Consider the following 17,390-nt stretch of genomic DNA (forward strand, 5'->3'; position numbering starts at 1 on the left):
TGACAAATCTATAAAAGTTTAGCTTAGCCATTCAATTTAAAAAGTCAAATTAACTTTAAAATGACATTCAAATATATTCAGATGCATTAGTAGTCTGTTTTTGCCCTGTCTCACCTTATTCTTCTTGCTGTATGTGTGCATCCTCTTTCAGGATTTACTCTATACCTACTGAGCAGAACCAGAAAGAAGCCATCTAGTTCCCGGCAGAGCAGCAGCTCTGCACCATAAGACCAAGCGTGAACAGGCCGTGTTATTTCCTACTCTCTGACTCAGGACATTTGGATTCATTTGCACATCAGCCTGCTTCTCACGGCCGCTCTCACATCCCCATAAACATATCTAACCTATGCAGTATGATTTCTCTTTCCGCTGTTGTGCACTTTTTTTTTTTTTTTCCCTCTGTATCCCAGCTGTTTGTTCTCCATTTAGCCATGGATTTTGGAACACATTCAAACCTTTTAATTGGATTCTGTTTGAAAAATCTAAATTTAAAGTGGAGCATGTGCTTGCAGTTTCTTTTTGTAAAAATGAATAATTTAACATGAGCAAATCTATAAATTTTTTTTTGAAAGCATAAAATGATTGACCATTTAAGCAGAAAAACAAATAGTTTTGATATGGTGTGTGTGTGTGTGTGTGTGCGCGCGCGTGTGTGTGTGTGCGTGCGCGCAACAAGCCTGTCTCTGAAATGGTTGTTGACAAACCATATTAATCGCACTAAGACACCAGAGTGCTTTTCCCATTCATTCATTTGACAACTTCTGTTCCTGGCCCTATGGGAGCAAGGCAGGCAGTGGAGAGACAAAACCCACTCTTTAGCGTTTTTTTCAACAGTGCAAAATAAAACAAGTAGATACACCAACTGAGCATACCTTTTCAGCTACACTGCAAAATAGTCAACCACTATGAATGATGTTTTTGTTTCCTCCCCCTTTTTTTTTTTTGTCTTTTTTGCAAAGCTTCAGTTTAGTCTTGGGGATTGTAAATAGCTCAGAAACATGCAGTGTTAGAGCAGTGCGGGAAGCATTGCTCTGAAGGAAGCTCAGGAAGAGGGAGGGAATAAACTGATTAAGGCGAGATGATTGGGCAACTGCAAACAATGTTTTTCTTTTTTTTTTTTAAATGGAGGGGTGCTGGTTTCACTCACGTGACATCGGTCACACGATGTGCAGGAAAGCTTCTATCCAAGAAACAAAAGTGAAGGTCGCTGTCAGTGTTTCACGCAAAGTGGCATAACCACCCAGCTTTTAAAACACATGACATGTTAAAGCAAAATCTTATTTCCACTAAATCTTGACAAGGAACACTGCTTGGCTTGAAGAGTGCAGCTGTCTATGTATCAGGTGTCGGACATCAGCTTAAAAAAATGATCATACATTGGTACAAGACAAATTATCTGATAGCTTATATCTAAAGCATCAATGCTGTTGATTTCTGATTGTAGCCTTTGTGTCAGCATTTCATTGATACATAACGTAATGTGGAAGACAAAACATTTCATTGTTTTTCCTGGCTTAAATGGTTTGATTTTCTGATTCTGTTTTATTGTATGATGCAAGTGTATTCCTTTTTACATTCTTTTCCCCTAAAACGTAGAAAAATGTTTCTGTAAGCTTGCAATAACATGCCTCTCTGATATTCCCTCTTCGGAGAGCCTCCCCGTTGTGACACTACTCATGTAACGTAATACAACACATGTAGCATTTAAGCTTTTTATGGCTATGATTATACAAGTGGAAATCTCAGTCCTTTTAAAAATGCCTCATGCATCTTTGGAAAAAGAAACCAAAGGATTATGACTATCTAGAAAAGTTATGGCAGTTTTAAGTGCTGAATGGCTTTATTATTAGTAACTGATTTAACAATTATGTTTTGAAACATTGGTCAATGCAAATGTTGAGACATGCTCAAGTATTCAATGATAAAAGCATGTGGGACATAATGAGTTAAATTTAAATTGTATATATTTACTGAGCAATGTTTTTTTTTTTCAAAGAAATGAAAAATGTAACAAAGAACACTTAAGGGTTGTTGTTTGTGAGAAATTCCAATGATTATAGAATGTCCTGTGTAAAATATGTATTAGTGTTATATTGCAGCAATGATTAAATCTTAATGTTAAATTCTTATATATATGCACTTTTTATATGTATTTCTATGCCAATGACATTTACTGGGGTATTCATGTTCAATTTCCAGAGCTTCTAACTGATGGATTAATAACTGCCAAGAATGCCATCATCAATTTGCACAGCTACAGACACCTTTTTATTTGTTCTTCTAGTAACTGGAATGGGGAAACTACTGTGTATATATATTCAAAACTATGCTAAACTGTTTTTGCCTTTTTTGACATTAAAATATACGTACTTGGTGTCTGTCGATTTGTTGTTTTTTTTTGGAATAATTTACATACCTTATGGATGTGATGAAATTATGCCAGTGGATGCTGTTTATTCTAGGGCTTTGCTCACATAGCATAAAGCTTCTAAGAGGCTTAGATACTTACGAAACATCAGTTTGTTTTTGAAGTTTTCAGGAAGTGACCCAACTTCTCTTTTAATTATCAGAATTGAAAATAATTAGTGGAGATTCTCATGTGTGTAAATGTGTTTATTCCTTATAACTATAGTGATACAAAAAAAATAAATCACCAACATACCATTATGAGCCTTGTTTTATATCAGTTGACATAATTCAAATAAGTGACCTTGTCTTTTATTTTAATATAAATAATTTTCCAGTGCAGTTAATTTTACAGACAGGCTCCATTTTTGTTTTTACTTATCAGCATGCATCAATATTTGTGCTTACTCAAACTTCTAGGACAGTTAAGAAGCAACACGTTAAGTCTGCCAGTCCGCACACAAACACGTTGCCAGGCATTAGTCAAGTGTTTTTCCGATGAAGACGAGTGCTGCATGATGTCTTGAAACTTTCCATGGCTGCCATTATTTGCATATCTGCTCATCCTTGGGCCACATGATATGACCTACAAAAATAAATACAAATACTTGCTAAAAACAATACAATTGGAGCAGTCTCTACAGCAACCATTGACATTAATTAAAAAGTAAATACTGTGATTTGCATTGGGTGAGTTATTGTGTTTTGGCCTTTAAACATTTTAATTAGAACCCTTTTGAGGGATAAATATGTTAAAAAATGACCATAGGTTTGTTATAATGAATTACAATGAATCCCTCAATCATATGTGAGAAGTAGCCATGAGGTGGGTTTTGGTTCATGAAAATCTGGTTTTATGGAAAACGTCAGCAATTTTAAAACAATAACTTGGTAAATTAATGTTTTAAAACTGCTGAAGTTTTCTATCATGCCATTCCCACAATGGGAATATAAATAACCTTTATATCAGTTTTGTCTCTCTTACTGATATTCTTTTCCGTAGGAACCCTGGTTCAATGTTTTTTGCTTTTGGTATGACTAGCCCAGTGCTTGGACTACATCTATCTAAGCCTACTGATAATGTTTTTCTGAACGTGAAGCAGACATCTTTTTATGCATCTACATAATTGCACATAAATTTCCCAAAAAAATTATAGATACTCTCTGCTCGGTATATTTTGAATTGAGGCTTATTGCAATGTAGATGTAGATGTAGATGTGATTTTTAAATTCACAAAAACCTGATGGCACGTGCAGCTTACCAACAGTTAAATAAAACCACTTTATTTCTTACCTAACTAGATGTAAACTGACTGTGTGCTTTACGAAAAACAATAAATAGGTAACCATAGACCAAACACTACATTTGTTCTTTTGCATCTGTTATGGGTGTAGTCCATTGATGCATTTCAATTTTTCTTTTCAAACCACACTATCTTCATTACAAAACACTTAGATTAATGCTGTCATATTTCTGTGTGTGTTGCCATTGTTTTCCTCGTTGCTCCTGGTAGATGGACTGTAGGTTTCACTAACATCACAATAACTTTTACTGAAACCACAAAACAGACAAACACAGATCATGCTGCAGAGAGAGTAGCACTTAGCACATTTTAAACACTTATTCATTACATTTCACTGCTTTAAAAACCAGGTGCAAATTTTCAGAAGCTTTTCTGTAGATTCTGTCTGAACATGATCAGTTAGAACTGGACTGATAATAGTGAATACATATGCAAGGGTGAACCTAGCACTGAAGCAAAAAGCTTCAAGTGTAAACATTATCAACAGAAAATGTTTACATAAAAATGCAGATTGGTTCTCTACTGAGAACCATTTATTTTATATTTTTGTTGGAGTCTGTGAATCAAAACCAAAACAATGACAAATGTTACATAACTGTACCTGTAAAAGTCTGGTATTTTAGCTGCTGTTTGAACAGTTGTTGGATTCCTGATTTGATTAAGAGTTAGATCATGTTCTACATTTTTTGTTTTACATTTTAGAGTAAATACTGTAAATCTGTGTTTTTACTTAACAGTCCCAGCCTGGCCCATGCTTAAAGTAATGTGTGGCTGTTCTTTTTTGACTATAACACTTGGAAAGGACTTTATCAGATGCAAATGAGTTTTAACTAGCTCTAAGTAAAGGTTGCGGGTGTAAATACTGACTTCGATGACCTCTTGTGACACTTGGGCAGCCGGCAGACCTTGCCACCTGTAGTTAGAGATAAGCAAAACAGTTAGAAAGCTTCTTGATTGTAAATAGAGATTATTAAACAGAAAAAAATCCAACTTACAGCCAATGATCATAATCCCCATAACAAAGAGCACGCCGGCAATGATCAGGCCAGCATATCGCAGAGATTCGTAATCTAAATATGAAATATATGTTACTGTCCCATTTATAGAAGCTCCAACTACTTTCAGGAGAAAAAAAGAAAAACACTGAAAAGAGGTTCCTTACCATAGGTGAAAGGTTTGTTCCACTGTGGATCTATATGACACAACAGGAATAAAAAAAAGCATTGATGTGAATTCAGCTGTACTGCTAAACAGAGTACGCATCAACAGGAACAAAAAAAGCAGAGCATCAACAGGGACCAACTGTCAGCAATTTCATGCCAGATCTACAGATCTGCCGTATCAAAATCTTATCTCGGGTAAGCTGGCGTGGTGTGAGGGCATAAATATCTTATCTCCTGTTGCATTACGTGCAATAAAGCATTAATCTTTAGGCAAGAGAGGAAGTGAGGTGCTTCGTTCCGCCGTGCCCTCCATGGGTTTTGTTTGGAAGGCAGGGAATTGTGACAGTCTCAGTATGCCAAGAGATAATAAGACAAATACAACACCCGTGACATTTAATGGTAGCTATGATATAGGAAGGAATTCTAGGTACCCCAGACAACAGCTTGGTGGGTTTTGCTTTTGGGTGTTGTCTCCATTATCGACGACACTGTTGAAGATGAGACAAAATGGAGAAAGCATTAAATGATTTGACTTTTTGAAACTTTTATTTATATCAGCTCTCATTTCTTTTTAATATTCATAGATTCTAATATTTAAAATTTACTTTTTATAATGTAAAGGCTTAATGTCATACATTAAAGCATATTTTTCTCCCCCCAAGATGTATTGATTCTTCTTGCTTGCAACATCAATTACTTCAGATTGTTTTCCAAGTCTAACTTTATTTTTAATTGAGTTTTTGAATATTTTACTGAAATGAGTTTCACAGGAAACATACAGAAGGTTTTTACTGCACCCTTTGTTATTACTGCGGATACAGGGCCTTTAAAAAATAAATTGGATTTACTCATAAAAATGATATCCTTCATTTGTTGTTGGCACAATTGTGAAAAGCGTTTTCTGTTTGCGGCCAAACTCAAAAGCTCCACCAACTGTTCAATCTATAAATGCTGAAGACGTTTGTCACCTGGAGTAGATGTGCATTTTGTTTGAAACTTTGTCACATTCTCAGTGAGACCTGAAAAGGAATATAAAAAAAAGAACAAAAACATCAGGTTAAGCAGACGTTTTAAATGTCTATTAACTTTTTATGTTGATCCGACTGTCTAGGAGCATTCACATAGTAATCTACATATATTGCCAAAAGTATTCGCTCACCCATCCAAATATTTGAAATCATGTGTTCTAATCACTTCCATGGACACAGGTGTATAAAATCAAGCACCTAGGCATTGTATTGTATTGGATTGTACTGGTTTATTTGTCATATGCAGGTTAACACACAATCCAATGAAATGCTTGGGACAAGAAGAACCGTTCAACTCACTATAAAAACAAAAGTATTAATGGTGTGCAACAAAAAAGTACACATCGTGCAGCAGCAATAAGTTAATAAACTGTCACAAATGTGGTTTGGTGCAGTATTTTTGTCCAGAGTTCAGGAGTCTGACAGCTTGTGGATAATAATTGTCCATAGGTCTTTGTGTGCAGACAGAAAAATCCTTTTGCGGGATGAGTGTGATCCTTGATGATGCTGCATACTTTATGTAGACTCCGGCTGCGGTAAATGTCCTCGATGGGGGGGACTGCTGCCAGTGATGACCTCTGTCGTCCGCACAAGGGCGTAATTTGCGGGGGGGTTATGGGGGTTTTGACCCCCCCAAAAATCTGATCCAGTCAATATACCCCCCCCCCAATAAAATAACATAATTACATTTACATAACTTGTTAATTTTCTTTTATTTTCATTTGCCAGCAAAATAGCATCATCACCTGTTAATGTAACCCCCCTCCTCCTCCCAAAAATTGCTATCACCCAACCCGCTTTCTCGCTTTCTCCACCAAACATTCACTGTTTGCTGTACTTTTGATTCAGTTGCCGGTGAGAGTGGTTGTACTCTCAAAAAAGCAGACAGACAACAATTTTTCACTGTTGGTCGATAACAACACCTTGTAAAAAGAGCAAAAATCTAAATGAGGTAAATATATATGTATTGTTAAGTTAGCTGATAATTTGTTTTCTGTGCCACTCGCAGGCGCCTGTACATGCAGAGACTGAATGGCGGTGCATGTAGACTAGCTCCTAAATACAGTGGTACCCAGGTGCTTTGTTAGACTTGTCAACTGGACCTCTGGGGTTGAAGCTCCAGATGTTTTCAGAACAGCCTTGAATCTCAAGAAAGAAGACATTTCGGAGTTCATGTCTGTTCAAAAGATGCATTAAGCCCCAAAATGACTTCACATTTTTATTTAAAAACAATGAGATTTGTTTCTATTGTGCTTCATATAATCACGGCCCGCTCCACCGAACCTGACAATGAGTCTAAACGAAAAGAAGACAAAAAATTATTGTTTGCGCACATGCTGTACCATGACTGCGTAACTACGCACAGAGGCTCAGGCAGACTGGCAATTTGTCCGTTCTGGAGAAATCCAGAACGACTGTTCAGTCCAGGAGGGTTGGCCTGCCTCATTAATTACCACAAAAGTTACACTGAGTGCATGAAACAGGGCTACAATAGGGGAGATGGCTCATTTCAGAGCAGCTGCGGAGCCAACCAGAGAGTGGGAGCATGGTGGGTGTGTGCGCCCAGGAACAGGTGGAAGCAGAGTGGCTCAATCCCGACTGAAGTTAGTAGTAAAACATGAGAGCAGGCTCAGAATGGGCTAATTGTAAGTTAACGCTAATCGCTGATTCACCCAGCAAGACATGAGCATTATCAGGTTCACGATGAGGGACTTTGATCTATGCTACAGGTAGAGCTAAATGGCCTGGCCATTATAGGTATCAGTAGGAACCATCGCTGTAAACGTCTAGCTGGATCTGCATCATGAGGTGAAAAATATCTGATTCTTTACCTAGTCAAAATCAAAGCATTTAATCCTAAAGTTACTAAACACATTAAAAGGTCCTTCAGATCAACACATTGCATCTCACTGCTGCAGCCGGTCCTACAGTCCAGTTCTACATGTAGACAGAAACAGGTGTTGCACAATAAACCAGTACAATATCTCCTGGTGCTAGTAAGACACAGTAGAAAGAGCAAAAGTAAGCCTCCCTCTTCTCTTCTATATATTCTGATCCTAAACATACAGCTCTGGGTTGCTTAAAGGTGCAGAATAAATAAGAAATAAATCATAGTTAATCACAGGTGGATCATTAATTAGTTAAGTGCTTTATTTTTCTGAATAATACATGTAATATGTAATATAACTAAACTCATTAAACGAGGATACAGTTTTACTCAATGTAATACATACATACCACTTTATGTATAAATTTATTAATAACTGTAATATTAGTATTGATAACAGGACAATAGGTGAGAGTCCAAGAAAGGTCCAGGATGAGGCTCCATGTTCTATTTTGAACACCTTTTCTCTACAGAAAGTGTTTAATAGTAAAGACTGAACTAATGGCTCAGAGGAAAACAACAGACTAAGTGGAAAATGGGCTGGAAAGATAGCAGTAAAACAACAGGTTCACGGAGAAGGCACATAGTTTAATGAAATGTTGTGATAGCTCACAGCATAATTAAAATAAATAAATGTGTTTTTAGGGTCTTTCCACTCCATCAAAATCTAAGAAAATAAATTTCATACTAGTTTTCTTTTTAGAAATGTGAGAAAGAGAGAAAGGAAAAGAGAGTGAGAGTAAAATTTTAAAAATTCATTTTTATAGATGAGAAAAGAACTACATTTTTTGAGCCACAGTAAACATAGTTTCTTTGAGCTTAAGAACAACTTTAGTTTGAAGGACTGAGCTGAAAGTTTTTTTCTAAATATTACAAAATGTGTCATTATCTGCTTCAGCCAAATGTTTTTTTCATCAGTTGTAAACTGTTAATCTTCATCCTTCATTTAAACTACAAACAAAAAATTAAAACCAAGTCAAATTATTGTGAAGTATTTTTGTGTGATTCACAATAATTTACATTCAGTGAAAACCCAGCCAAGGCTAAGAGCTGGTACAACATGTCCTGTGTTACTTTAACTTTAAGTGACTCATGAACTGGGCAGCTTTCTGATTAATATTAAACTATTTAGTGCCTGGGCTATAGATCCCAATGGTTCAGACCCTAAAAACACCCCTGGTGGTGCCTCTGCTTTATAAGTTAATTTGTTTCATGATGGAGCTCTTAACTGGAATTATTTATGTGGAATCCATTTTCCTCATTGAAATGAATTTAAATACAATTGATTCTAGACCCCCAGAAACAAAATGATGTAACACATTTGGTTCTGTGTTAGAAAAAAGATTAAGTAAAAGTAAACCTTTTAATAATTGCTAAACTGATGTGGAACAGAAAAACTGCAGAGTATATACAAAGAAAACAGGAAAGTTTAGTAAAAACTGTAAAAGCATTTGAATAAATTTCTAAAATAGGAACGCCAACTTTGGCTGACTTCTTTTACAAAAGTAAATAACTAGGCCGAGAGCTTAACCCCCCCAATGCTAGAGCCAAAGTTACGCCCTTCTGTCCGCACCACCCTCTGTAGTGCTTTTCATCTCTAATGGGTGCAGTTCCCGTACCACACTGTGATACAGTCCAGACTGTTTCTACAAACATTTGTGAAAGAATGGGTTGCTCTCATAAGCTTAGTGAATTCCAGCGTAGTACTTGTGTAACAAGTCCAGTTTCAGGTTTTTCTCGCTCTTAAATATTCGACTGTCAACTGTCAGTAGTATTATAAGTAAGTGATAGCATAGTGCACAGTGTGCAGAGGTCGTCAATGCTTTAGCATGCCAAGACATTTTAGACCGTCACGTGCTCCCAATTTTGTGGGAACAGTTTGGAGATGACCCCTTCCTCTTCCAATATGAGAAGATCCATAAAGGTATGAAGGAGAGAGTTTGGTGTAGATGAGTTTGACTGGCCTGCACAGAGTCCTGACCTCAACCCGACAGAACACCTTGAATTAGGATGAATTAGGGCAGAGGCTGAGAGCCAGGCTTTCTTGTCCAACATCAGTCTATGACCTCACAAATGTGCTTCTGGAAGAATGATCAAAATTCCCATGGACACACTCCTAAACCTTGTGGAAAACCTTCCCAGAGGAGCTGAAGTTGTTATAGCTGCAAAGTATACACCAACATCATATTGAACCCTAAGGATTAAGAATGGGATGTCACAAGTTCATATGTGAGTCAAGGATTGTGATTTACTTTTGGCAATATATTGTATGACCTCCGGTTTTACTAAGGTATTAATATAGTGTCACACATAGTGTCACAGTTTTGTTGCTTCACATCCTTGCACATTACACATCCTTTAATGGCCTTTAAAAAGATCAGTACATGCCATTAAATAAGGGCATGCATGTGTTGATAATCATTAATCAAAAAATGGCTACAAAGCCAGTAGCTCATTTCTAAACTCGCTTGGAGAACTGCAGCAAAGAGTTGCATCTTGGGGTCAGCAAATCTACAAGAGAAAATGTTTTTGGTACATCTTCATAAAGGGTGCCAAAAATTGTGGGGGTCACTGTAAATGGAGACAGCCTAAAAGAAGTGTCCTACCAGTGGGAGTCGTAGCTTTACTGAGAGACATCTTTTGATCTGTGGGTGTGGGACTCACAGCCCACGACACTGTGGAGAGAAATAAATGCATTTTAAATCACCAAACATAGAAAAAAATGAGACAGATGAAACAGTTGACTTTCACAGGAGGAACAAAGCACAGTGTTGTTTATGGGTTTCTCTAACAATGCTGTTACGTATTTCTTGGCAGAGGCAAGACTTCAGAATATGGAGTGGAGGGATGTCTGCAGATGCACTGTGTCACAGTGGCAGTCAACAAAGTCAGATTGTTTAGTGAGACCACCGGACAGAGCTGCCCATTGTCGCCCTGCTCCCTCAGCGCCTTCAAATTAGTGATGAAGTTTCACAAGACCTCTGCTTTGTGGGATCAATACTTTAATTTTCAGAAATTCAGTGAACTGATACAAATAGGCCGGATAAAATGTATAGTTAAATATTTTTTTATTTAAATGTATTCAAAATGTTGTTTGTATGTATTAATTATTATTAGATTAGCACTATCTGTAATAACTAGGCTGTAATATTACTGTATATTCAGCTTCTAGTTCCAGTTGCAGCTGCTTTAGTTCTATTACAATGTAATTGCAGAGTTATAACATTGTCCTACTCAATAATATTTAATCCTTGTTTTGAAATATAATCCCCATTTACAGTTTAAGTATTTCTAATAAAGATATCAGTATTAAAACACGATGGATTACCATTCAGAATGTGGAACAAGCATTACAGTTTTCTTTGGGCCTCAGGGAAGTTGGGCAGGCTGTAATTCTGGTCTCAAGAGGAAATAAAAATCATGTGTCCTTGCTTTTTTGGTTGTTGCCACCACTATCACCATCTTTATGTACGTGGTTCCTTGGATTAGTATTACCCTAAACACATAGCCTCAATAATAATAATTGTTTAGGTATCAGCATCATTTAAAATCAAATGTTCACTGCATACACCTTTTGTCAAAAACTTGTATCTTGGCTTTTAAAGTTATAAGTGCTTAACGGTATGATTATAAATTTGGGGTGTAATGAAATAACAAGATATGGCAATAGTTATTGCCCTAATAATTTGACAATGGGCTTCTCTCATGGGGCCCACTCAGGTTGACAAATTACAATCCATGCCAGCACAACCAGTTGAAGAATTTGTGTAGTTCTTAAGAAGAGACCAAAGGCCAAACAGCCAAAGCTGTTCGGCTGTTTGGCCGAATACATTTTTCAAGCATAAGGGTGTTCATCAGTGCACTTGGCACTAGGACACCCTAAGCTGTAGGTCAATGAACGACTTTGTTGTCGTGTCTTCAGACCTTCGGCCGCATGTTTTGGACACTCGGGTGAGGAGAGGGGCTGAGTTGTCTACTGATCACCACCTGGTGGTGAGTTGGATCCGCTGGAAGAGGAAAAAGCCGGAAAGACTTGGCAAGCCCAAGTGTATAGTGAGGGTCTGCTGGGAACGTCTGGCGGAGCGCTCGGCCAGGGATGTATACAACTCCCACCTCCGGGAGAGCTTTGTCCAGGGAGGTTGGAGACATATAGTCTGAGTGGACCATGTTCTCCGCATCTATTGTTGATGCTGCTGCTCGTAACGGTGGGTGTAAGGTCTGTCGTGCCTGTTGTGGCGGCAGTCCCCAAACCCGGTGGTGGGCACCGGCAGTAAGGGGTGCTTTCAAGCTGAAGAAGGAGTCCTGTGGAGAAAGAGGCTGTGGTTGGCTTGTGGAACTCCTGAAGCAGCTGACGGGCCATGAGGCCAAGCGTGCCATGGCCTGGGCTGTGGCAGAGGCAAAAACTTGGGCCTGGGAGGAGTTCTGTGAGGCGATGGAGAAGGACTGCTGGTTGGCCTCAAAGCGATTCTGGCAACCCATTTGGCGCCTCATGAGTGAGAAGGAGTGCTTTGCCAACACTGTTTACAATGGGGGTGGGGAGCAGTATGGTTTTCGTCCTAGCCGTGGAACACTGGACCAGCTCTACACGCTCTGCAGGGTACTCAAGGGTTCATGGGAGTTTGCCCAACCGGTCCACATGTGTTTTGTGGACCTGGAGAAAGCATTGTTCTGTGTTCCTCGTGGTGCCCTGTGGTGGGTGCTACAGGAGTACGGAGTCGGACCTGTTCCTGTTGCATGTTGGACTCTGGCAGAGCTGCCCTTTGTCACCGGTTAGCCTAGGTGCAGCCAAGGGCCGGAGGGGGTCCAGTATGGGGACCAGTGGATTTCGTCTCTTCTTTTTGTAGATGACGTGATCCTGCTGCCCCCCTCTAGCAAAGACCTATATCAGGCACGGGGGTGGTTCGCAGCAGAGTGTGAAGCAGCTGGGATGAAAATCAGCTCCTCCTTTTCACCCGGAAAATGGCGGCTTGTCCTCTTCAGGTTGGATTGGAGATCCTGCCTCAAGTGGAGGAGTTCAAGTATCTTGGGGTTTTGTTCACAAGTGAGGGGAGAATGGAGCGGGAGATCAATAGACGGATCGGTGCTGCTGCTGCAGTAATGGGGACGCTGCGCCAGTCCATTGTGGTGAAGAGAGAGCTGAGACGAAAAGCGAAGCTCTCGATTTACTTGTCGGTCTACGTTCCTACCCTCACCTATGGCCATGGACTTTGGGTCATGACCAAAAGAACAAGATCCCAGATACAAGCGGCTGAAATGAGCTTCGTATTTCTTATTGTCAATATCTGTGTAACCAAACAAGATATTCTTGCACCTTAAGAAAAAATTTGAGTAAACGTGACCACAAATAAAACACTATTGTTTACCTATCGGCTTCACAGAAAGTACAATTTATATTTATAAAGTCTCTGAAGGTGGTGGTTAGTTGAATAGAACCTATGAAGCATTTTTAGGTCATCACTTACTACTCTTTCTATTCTTAAATGAGTAATTGCATTCAAATTTGCATGATATTTTTCTGTCTTAAAAGTGTAAGAGCAATTCTGCTCTCCTTTCTCTAACCATTGTTGTCTAAACCTCACAAATGTCCCTTTTGCCCTCCTCCTGAAGATCCTATCCAGCCTTTCTTGTCATTTATTTAGCTCTGTATTATCCTCCTCTGTTTGAAACTTTGGATAAAGCTTTGAGAGAAGCCTCTATCCTGTCATTAGTTCACAAAACAATATGGCTTTAGCCAATAAATAATTTTTCTATCAACTGCTGAATAATAGTAGACAATGAGTAGCTTTAGACGTTAACAGTTTATTAATTCCTTCCATTATTCCTTCAGCTTGCACTGGATCTATGAGCAGATCTATGCCAAAACACTTCTCATTCTCAAGAGCCCAACACCATGTAATGTCTCGTCTCCTGAGCTGGATATTTTGTGATTAATGCGTAACTATTCTCACAGTTTTCACATTTTTAATCAAAAAGACTATTTTGATCTTTCAAAACTGTAAACATAACACAAAGTTAAACAAAATGTAAATCTAGATTCTGATCTCAGATGAGCTATTCATTTGCTGCATGCAAGTGAGACCGTCTCATTTTAAACCCAGTTAACATATTAATTTACCATGAGTCGATTAAGTACCAGGGGGATTTCCAGTACTCACCTTTGAACATGAAAAACAGAAGACATACCAGGGAGGCTTTGTAAATCTGAAAGAAACAGACATGCTGAGAGGGGAAAGGAAATTATTTATGAAGAAGGCTTAAGAAGGTGAAACCCAAATGAGTGTTGGAGGAAATACTCCAAGAAATAACAAATATAAGTTAGCCCAGCTTGGTTACTTTATACAGGTAAGCTTACTTGCGTAAAAAAAGAGTGGTAGGTACAAAGGTTTTGCCCATGTTAACAGAAAAAAAATCCCCTTTTAATTAACCTTTTGGCCATGCTAGGCTTTCAGTTATGTTAACAGCAAGAGCATGTGTATAATGTAAATATGCCCTGCATACAATTAAAAGGTCTGTCTAAATGATGATTGCATTGACTCTGGAACAGGATGCGCAGTTAATGTTCACCAAACAGGAAGCAGTGGCTATTGAACTCAGAACCACATGGCCACATCTCCTTCCTTCTTCTTCTTCCTCCTCCTTTAGCCCCTTAACATCATCATTACTCACACTCGTCACACAGTGCCTCAGAAAACAGATCCCTACTTCTAAAGTCAAACTGTGAGAAAAATGTTTTTGTTAAAAAAGAATAACTGAGGAGACATTTTGTGTGCACTATCCTCCCACATGTATCTGTGCTGCACTTTTGTGGCATCATAGAAATTACTGTATCATAGTTTCAAAGCTATCACCAAATAAAAGTTGGCATCAGAAGATGTGTCGAAAATATTTTTAACATAATGGAGACCCTGAGTTGACTATTTCCTCCCCCTCAACATACGGTCTTGGTTAGAAAAAAAAAAAAAAAACAGCCTTTCTGTCAAACAGGTAAAACAGAAACAGTGATGTTAACAGGTGGAGGTCCAGGCCAGAGAACATGTTTGGAACCCGCCCCCCCCAGCAGAAAATAAAATTTAAATCTTCGACCTATTCTTGCGGCATCTCATCCCCCCTGGTAGACGTCAGTGTGGCAGGTTAGCATCCTCGGATGTCATGAGCTTTGACAGCTCAGATTAGCAGGTTGTGCCAATCTTCATTTCACTCCAGAGCATTATGTCAGGATGAGCCCTGTATCCCCTTGGGTGTACAGGCGTCTCTCGCTTCCCCTGGCCTTACCCCCTTTACCTGCCTTTTCATCACATCTAGCACTATCCCTCACTCTCTGGTTTGTCTGTCAACCCCCATCAGTCTCCTTCGACTCAGCTTCACCCAAAAGCAGCCCTGAGCATTTGGATATTTATTCTTTAATCCAGTCTATTATGCTTACCTTAGTATCCATCCTGCAAGGGGGTTGTTTCCAGGGATGCATCCAAAGCCTGATCATCCACAGTGCTTTCCTCTTTAGAGTGACCTCTGACAGACAGATGCAAAAACGGTTAAAAAGGCCACACCCATTATGCTCACCACAGCCACTTCCGCATCCAGAGGCTCGGTCTCTCTCACCCACTCTTCTTCCATCTGCTCTCTGAAACAAGTTTTTCACTTTTACTCTCAGCTCTTTATGCAGTTGTGTTTTCTCTCAGCCTTGTGGGTTCTCTTCTCCTTTCTACCCACCTTATCTAATTAACTCGTTTCCACTGAACTATCCATGTCCATATTACTGGAATAAACACAAACAGGAATAAACAACCTTGTAATGAGAAAATGCCCTAACATGGGGATAAAGAGAGGTAATAATTATACAGCTTATTGATCCAGATATTTATGCATATCCTTCCTTGAACTGCTGTTTAGAGTGTTATATGTGGCCTTAAAGCATCAGGACAAGACTCACTTTAAACACAAACCTTTTTAAAAGCTTTCACAGAAGTTATTATTTTTCAATTTTGTTGACTTGCCTAAAATAATAGACTTCTGATACATCCAACAAAGTTTATTAGAAAGAAAAATTATCAAAGGTAATATACTACAAATATAATTTATTCCTGTTGAAGGTTAAAGCTATATAATCACAAGAAAAGAGGTAGTAACTCTGACCCAACTGCATTACACAACTGGGACATACAGACCTAAACTGTTACAATAAACAAAGCCTGCAACTCATCTACATGAAGACAGCACAGCCTTTGTCCACAGTGTGGGGGCAATTTGTACCTTGCTTACAGACTACCAATCTTTATAAGAATACCAATTTAAAAGGTTCTCCAGCTGTGTACAATGCTGTGAAGAATTATTTGCCCCCCTACAGATTTCCTTTGCTTTTGCTTTTAAATATTGTCTAAATGTTTCAAATTAAACACATTTTTACACATTTCAATTAATAGGGGAGATAAGCTATCAAAGTCAAAATATGCCATGGACATGTCTCCCTTGGAAATCATTTGCAATAAATGGCAAGGAGTCATACATCGCTGTGGAGGAACTTTTAACCACTTGTCTTTGCAGAATTTCAGGTCCTGAATGGCCTTTTAAAGTCATGCCCCAGCATCTCAACCAAATAAAAAAAACAGGCTTTGAATAGGCCACTCCAAAAATATTTTTCTTTTGACCTATTCACAACTGGACTTGAGTGCTTTGGATCATTGTCCTGTTCTATATCCCAAGTGCGCTTAAACACGCAAACTAATGGCTGTAGAGAGCAGAATTATTGGTTCCATCTAACACCTAAAGCAGTCTCACACCATCACAGTACCACAAGCCTGTGTACCACAGTATCACAATGTTGGACCACTTGTTGCTGAATATTGGACTACTTGCACAGACACCAGGCCTCCTGATGCTTGCGGCCATTTTGTATCCAGGACAGTCCGCTCCTCCATATCCCATCAAGCATCATGACTGTTATGACGGGGCGTCCCAAGTCTGACATCAAAAGACGCTATATAGGAAGGCGGACATTTTCAAAACTCGCTTTCAGCTGGGAATCTTGACAAGGTTACCACGCAACTGGAGCGTCCTCTGGAGAAGGAGAGATCCCACGTGGAGTCTTCATTTATTTCTCTCACTCGTTGGCCAACGAACAATTCATAACTGAGGTTTCTGGACTCTTTATTAGAAGGCCTGGGCAGGGTGAGAGGTGTCGAGCGATCAGAATCGCTGGTTAGGATCTCGTGTTCTGAATGATATGTGCATGTAACCTTGCTTATTAAAACTTTGATGTGTTATGTTGATATCTGGAGCTGCCGTGTTCCTAGATCTGCTTGTGTTTTCACCATCTGAGAGTCAACGCAACCCAAGACTGGACTGTTAAAATAACCTCGTGGTGAATTACTGCCACTTACTGGTATGGAGTGTGGTTCGTGTCAGTCTATCTATTTATATATATGTTTAACTTCTACAAATTAAATAAATAAATAAATAAATCTTACATATATATATATATATATATATATATATATATATATATATATATATATATATATATATATATATATATATATACATATATGCACACATACACAAGTATACATACTTACACATTACATTGTATTCTACCCTTCTATAT

General features: G+C 38.7%; 2 protein-coding genes across 7 annotated transcripts in view; one reads left to right on the plus strand and one right to left on the minus strand.

Annotated features, from left to right (window-relative positions):
- The window catches only part of si:dkey-262k9.2, a 36,724-nt gene extending 34,350 nt beyond the window's left edge, over window positions 1-2,374 (plus strand). For all 6 annotated transcript variants that reach the window (XM_047360635.1, XM_047360632.1, XM_047360633.1 and 3 more), the window contains one exon: window positions 152-2,374. In XM_047360635.1, the coding sequence (XP_047216591.1) occupies window positions 152-197 (46 nt within the window). In that variant the 3' untranslated portion in view covers window positions 198-2,374. The remainder of the gene's footprint in view (window positions 1-151) is intronic.
- A 224-nt stretch (window positions 2,375-2,598) lies between these two features.
- Window positions 2,599-15,350, minus strand: fxyd5 (FXYD domain containing ion transport regulator 5). Its single transcript, XM_047360638.1, has 9 exons — window positions 15,213-15,350; window positions 13,945-13,990; window positions 10,396-10,464; window positions 5,842-5,892; window positions 5,305-5,361; window positions 4,873-4,902; window positions 4,706-4,780; window positions 4,578-4,623; window positions 2,599-2,992 (listed from the first exon to the last, which is right to left on the minus strand). The coding sequence occupies exons 1-9, from the start codon at window positions 15,267-15,269 to the stop codon at window positions 2,968-2,970; spliced, it is 456 nt and encodes a 151-aa protein (XP_047216594.1). The 5' UTR covers window positions 15,270-15,350; the 3' UTR covers window positions 2,599-2,967.
- Between the last annotated feature and the right edge of the window lie 2,040 nt (window positions 15,351-17,390).

Source organism: Girardinichthys multiradiatus, chromosome 3 (assembly GCF_021462225.1).
Source record: "Girardinichthys multiradiatus isolate DD_20200921_A chromosome 3, DD_fGirMul_XY1, whole genome shotgun sequence".
In the NCBI taxonomy this organism is placed as follows: Eukaryota; Metazoa; Chordata; class Actinopteri; order Cyprinodontiformes; family Goodeidae; genus Girardinichthys; species Girardinichthys multiradiatus.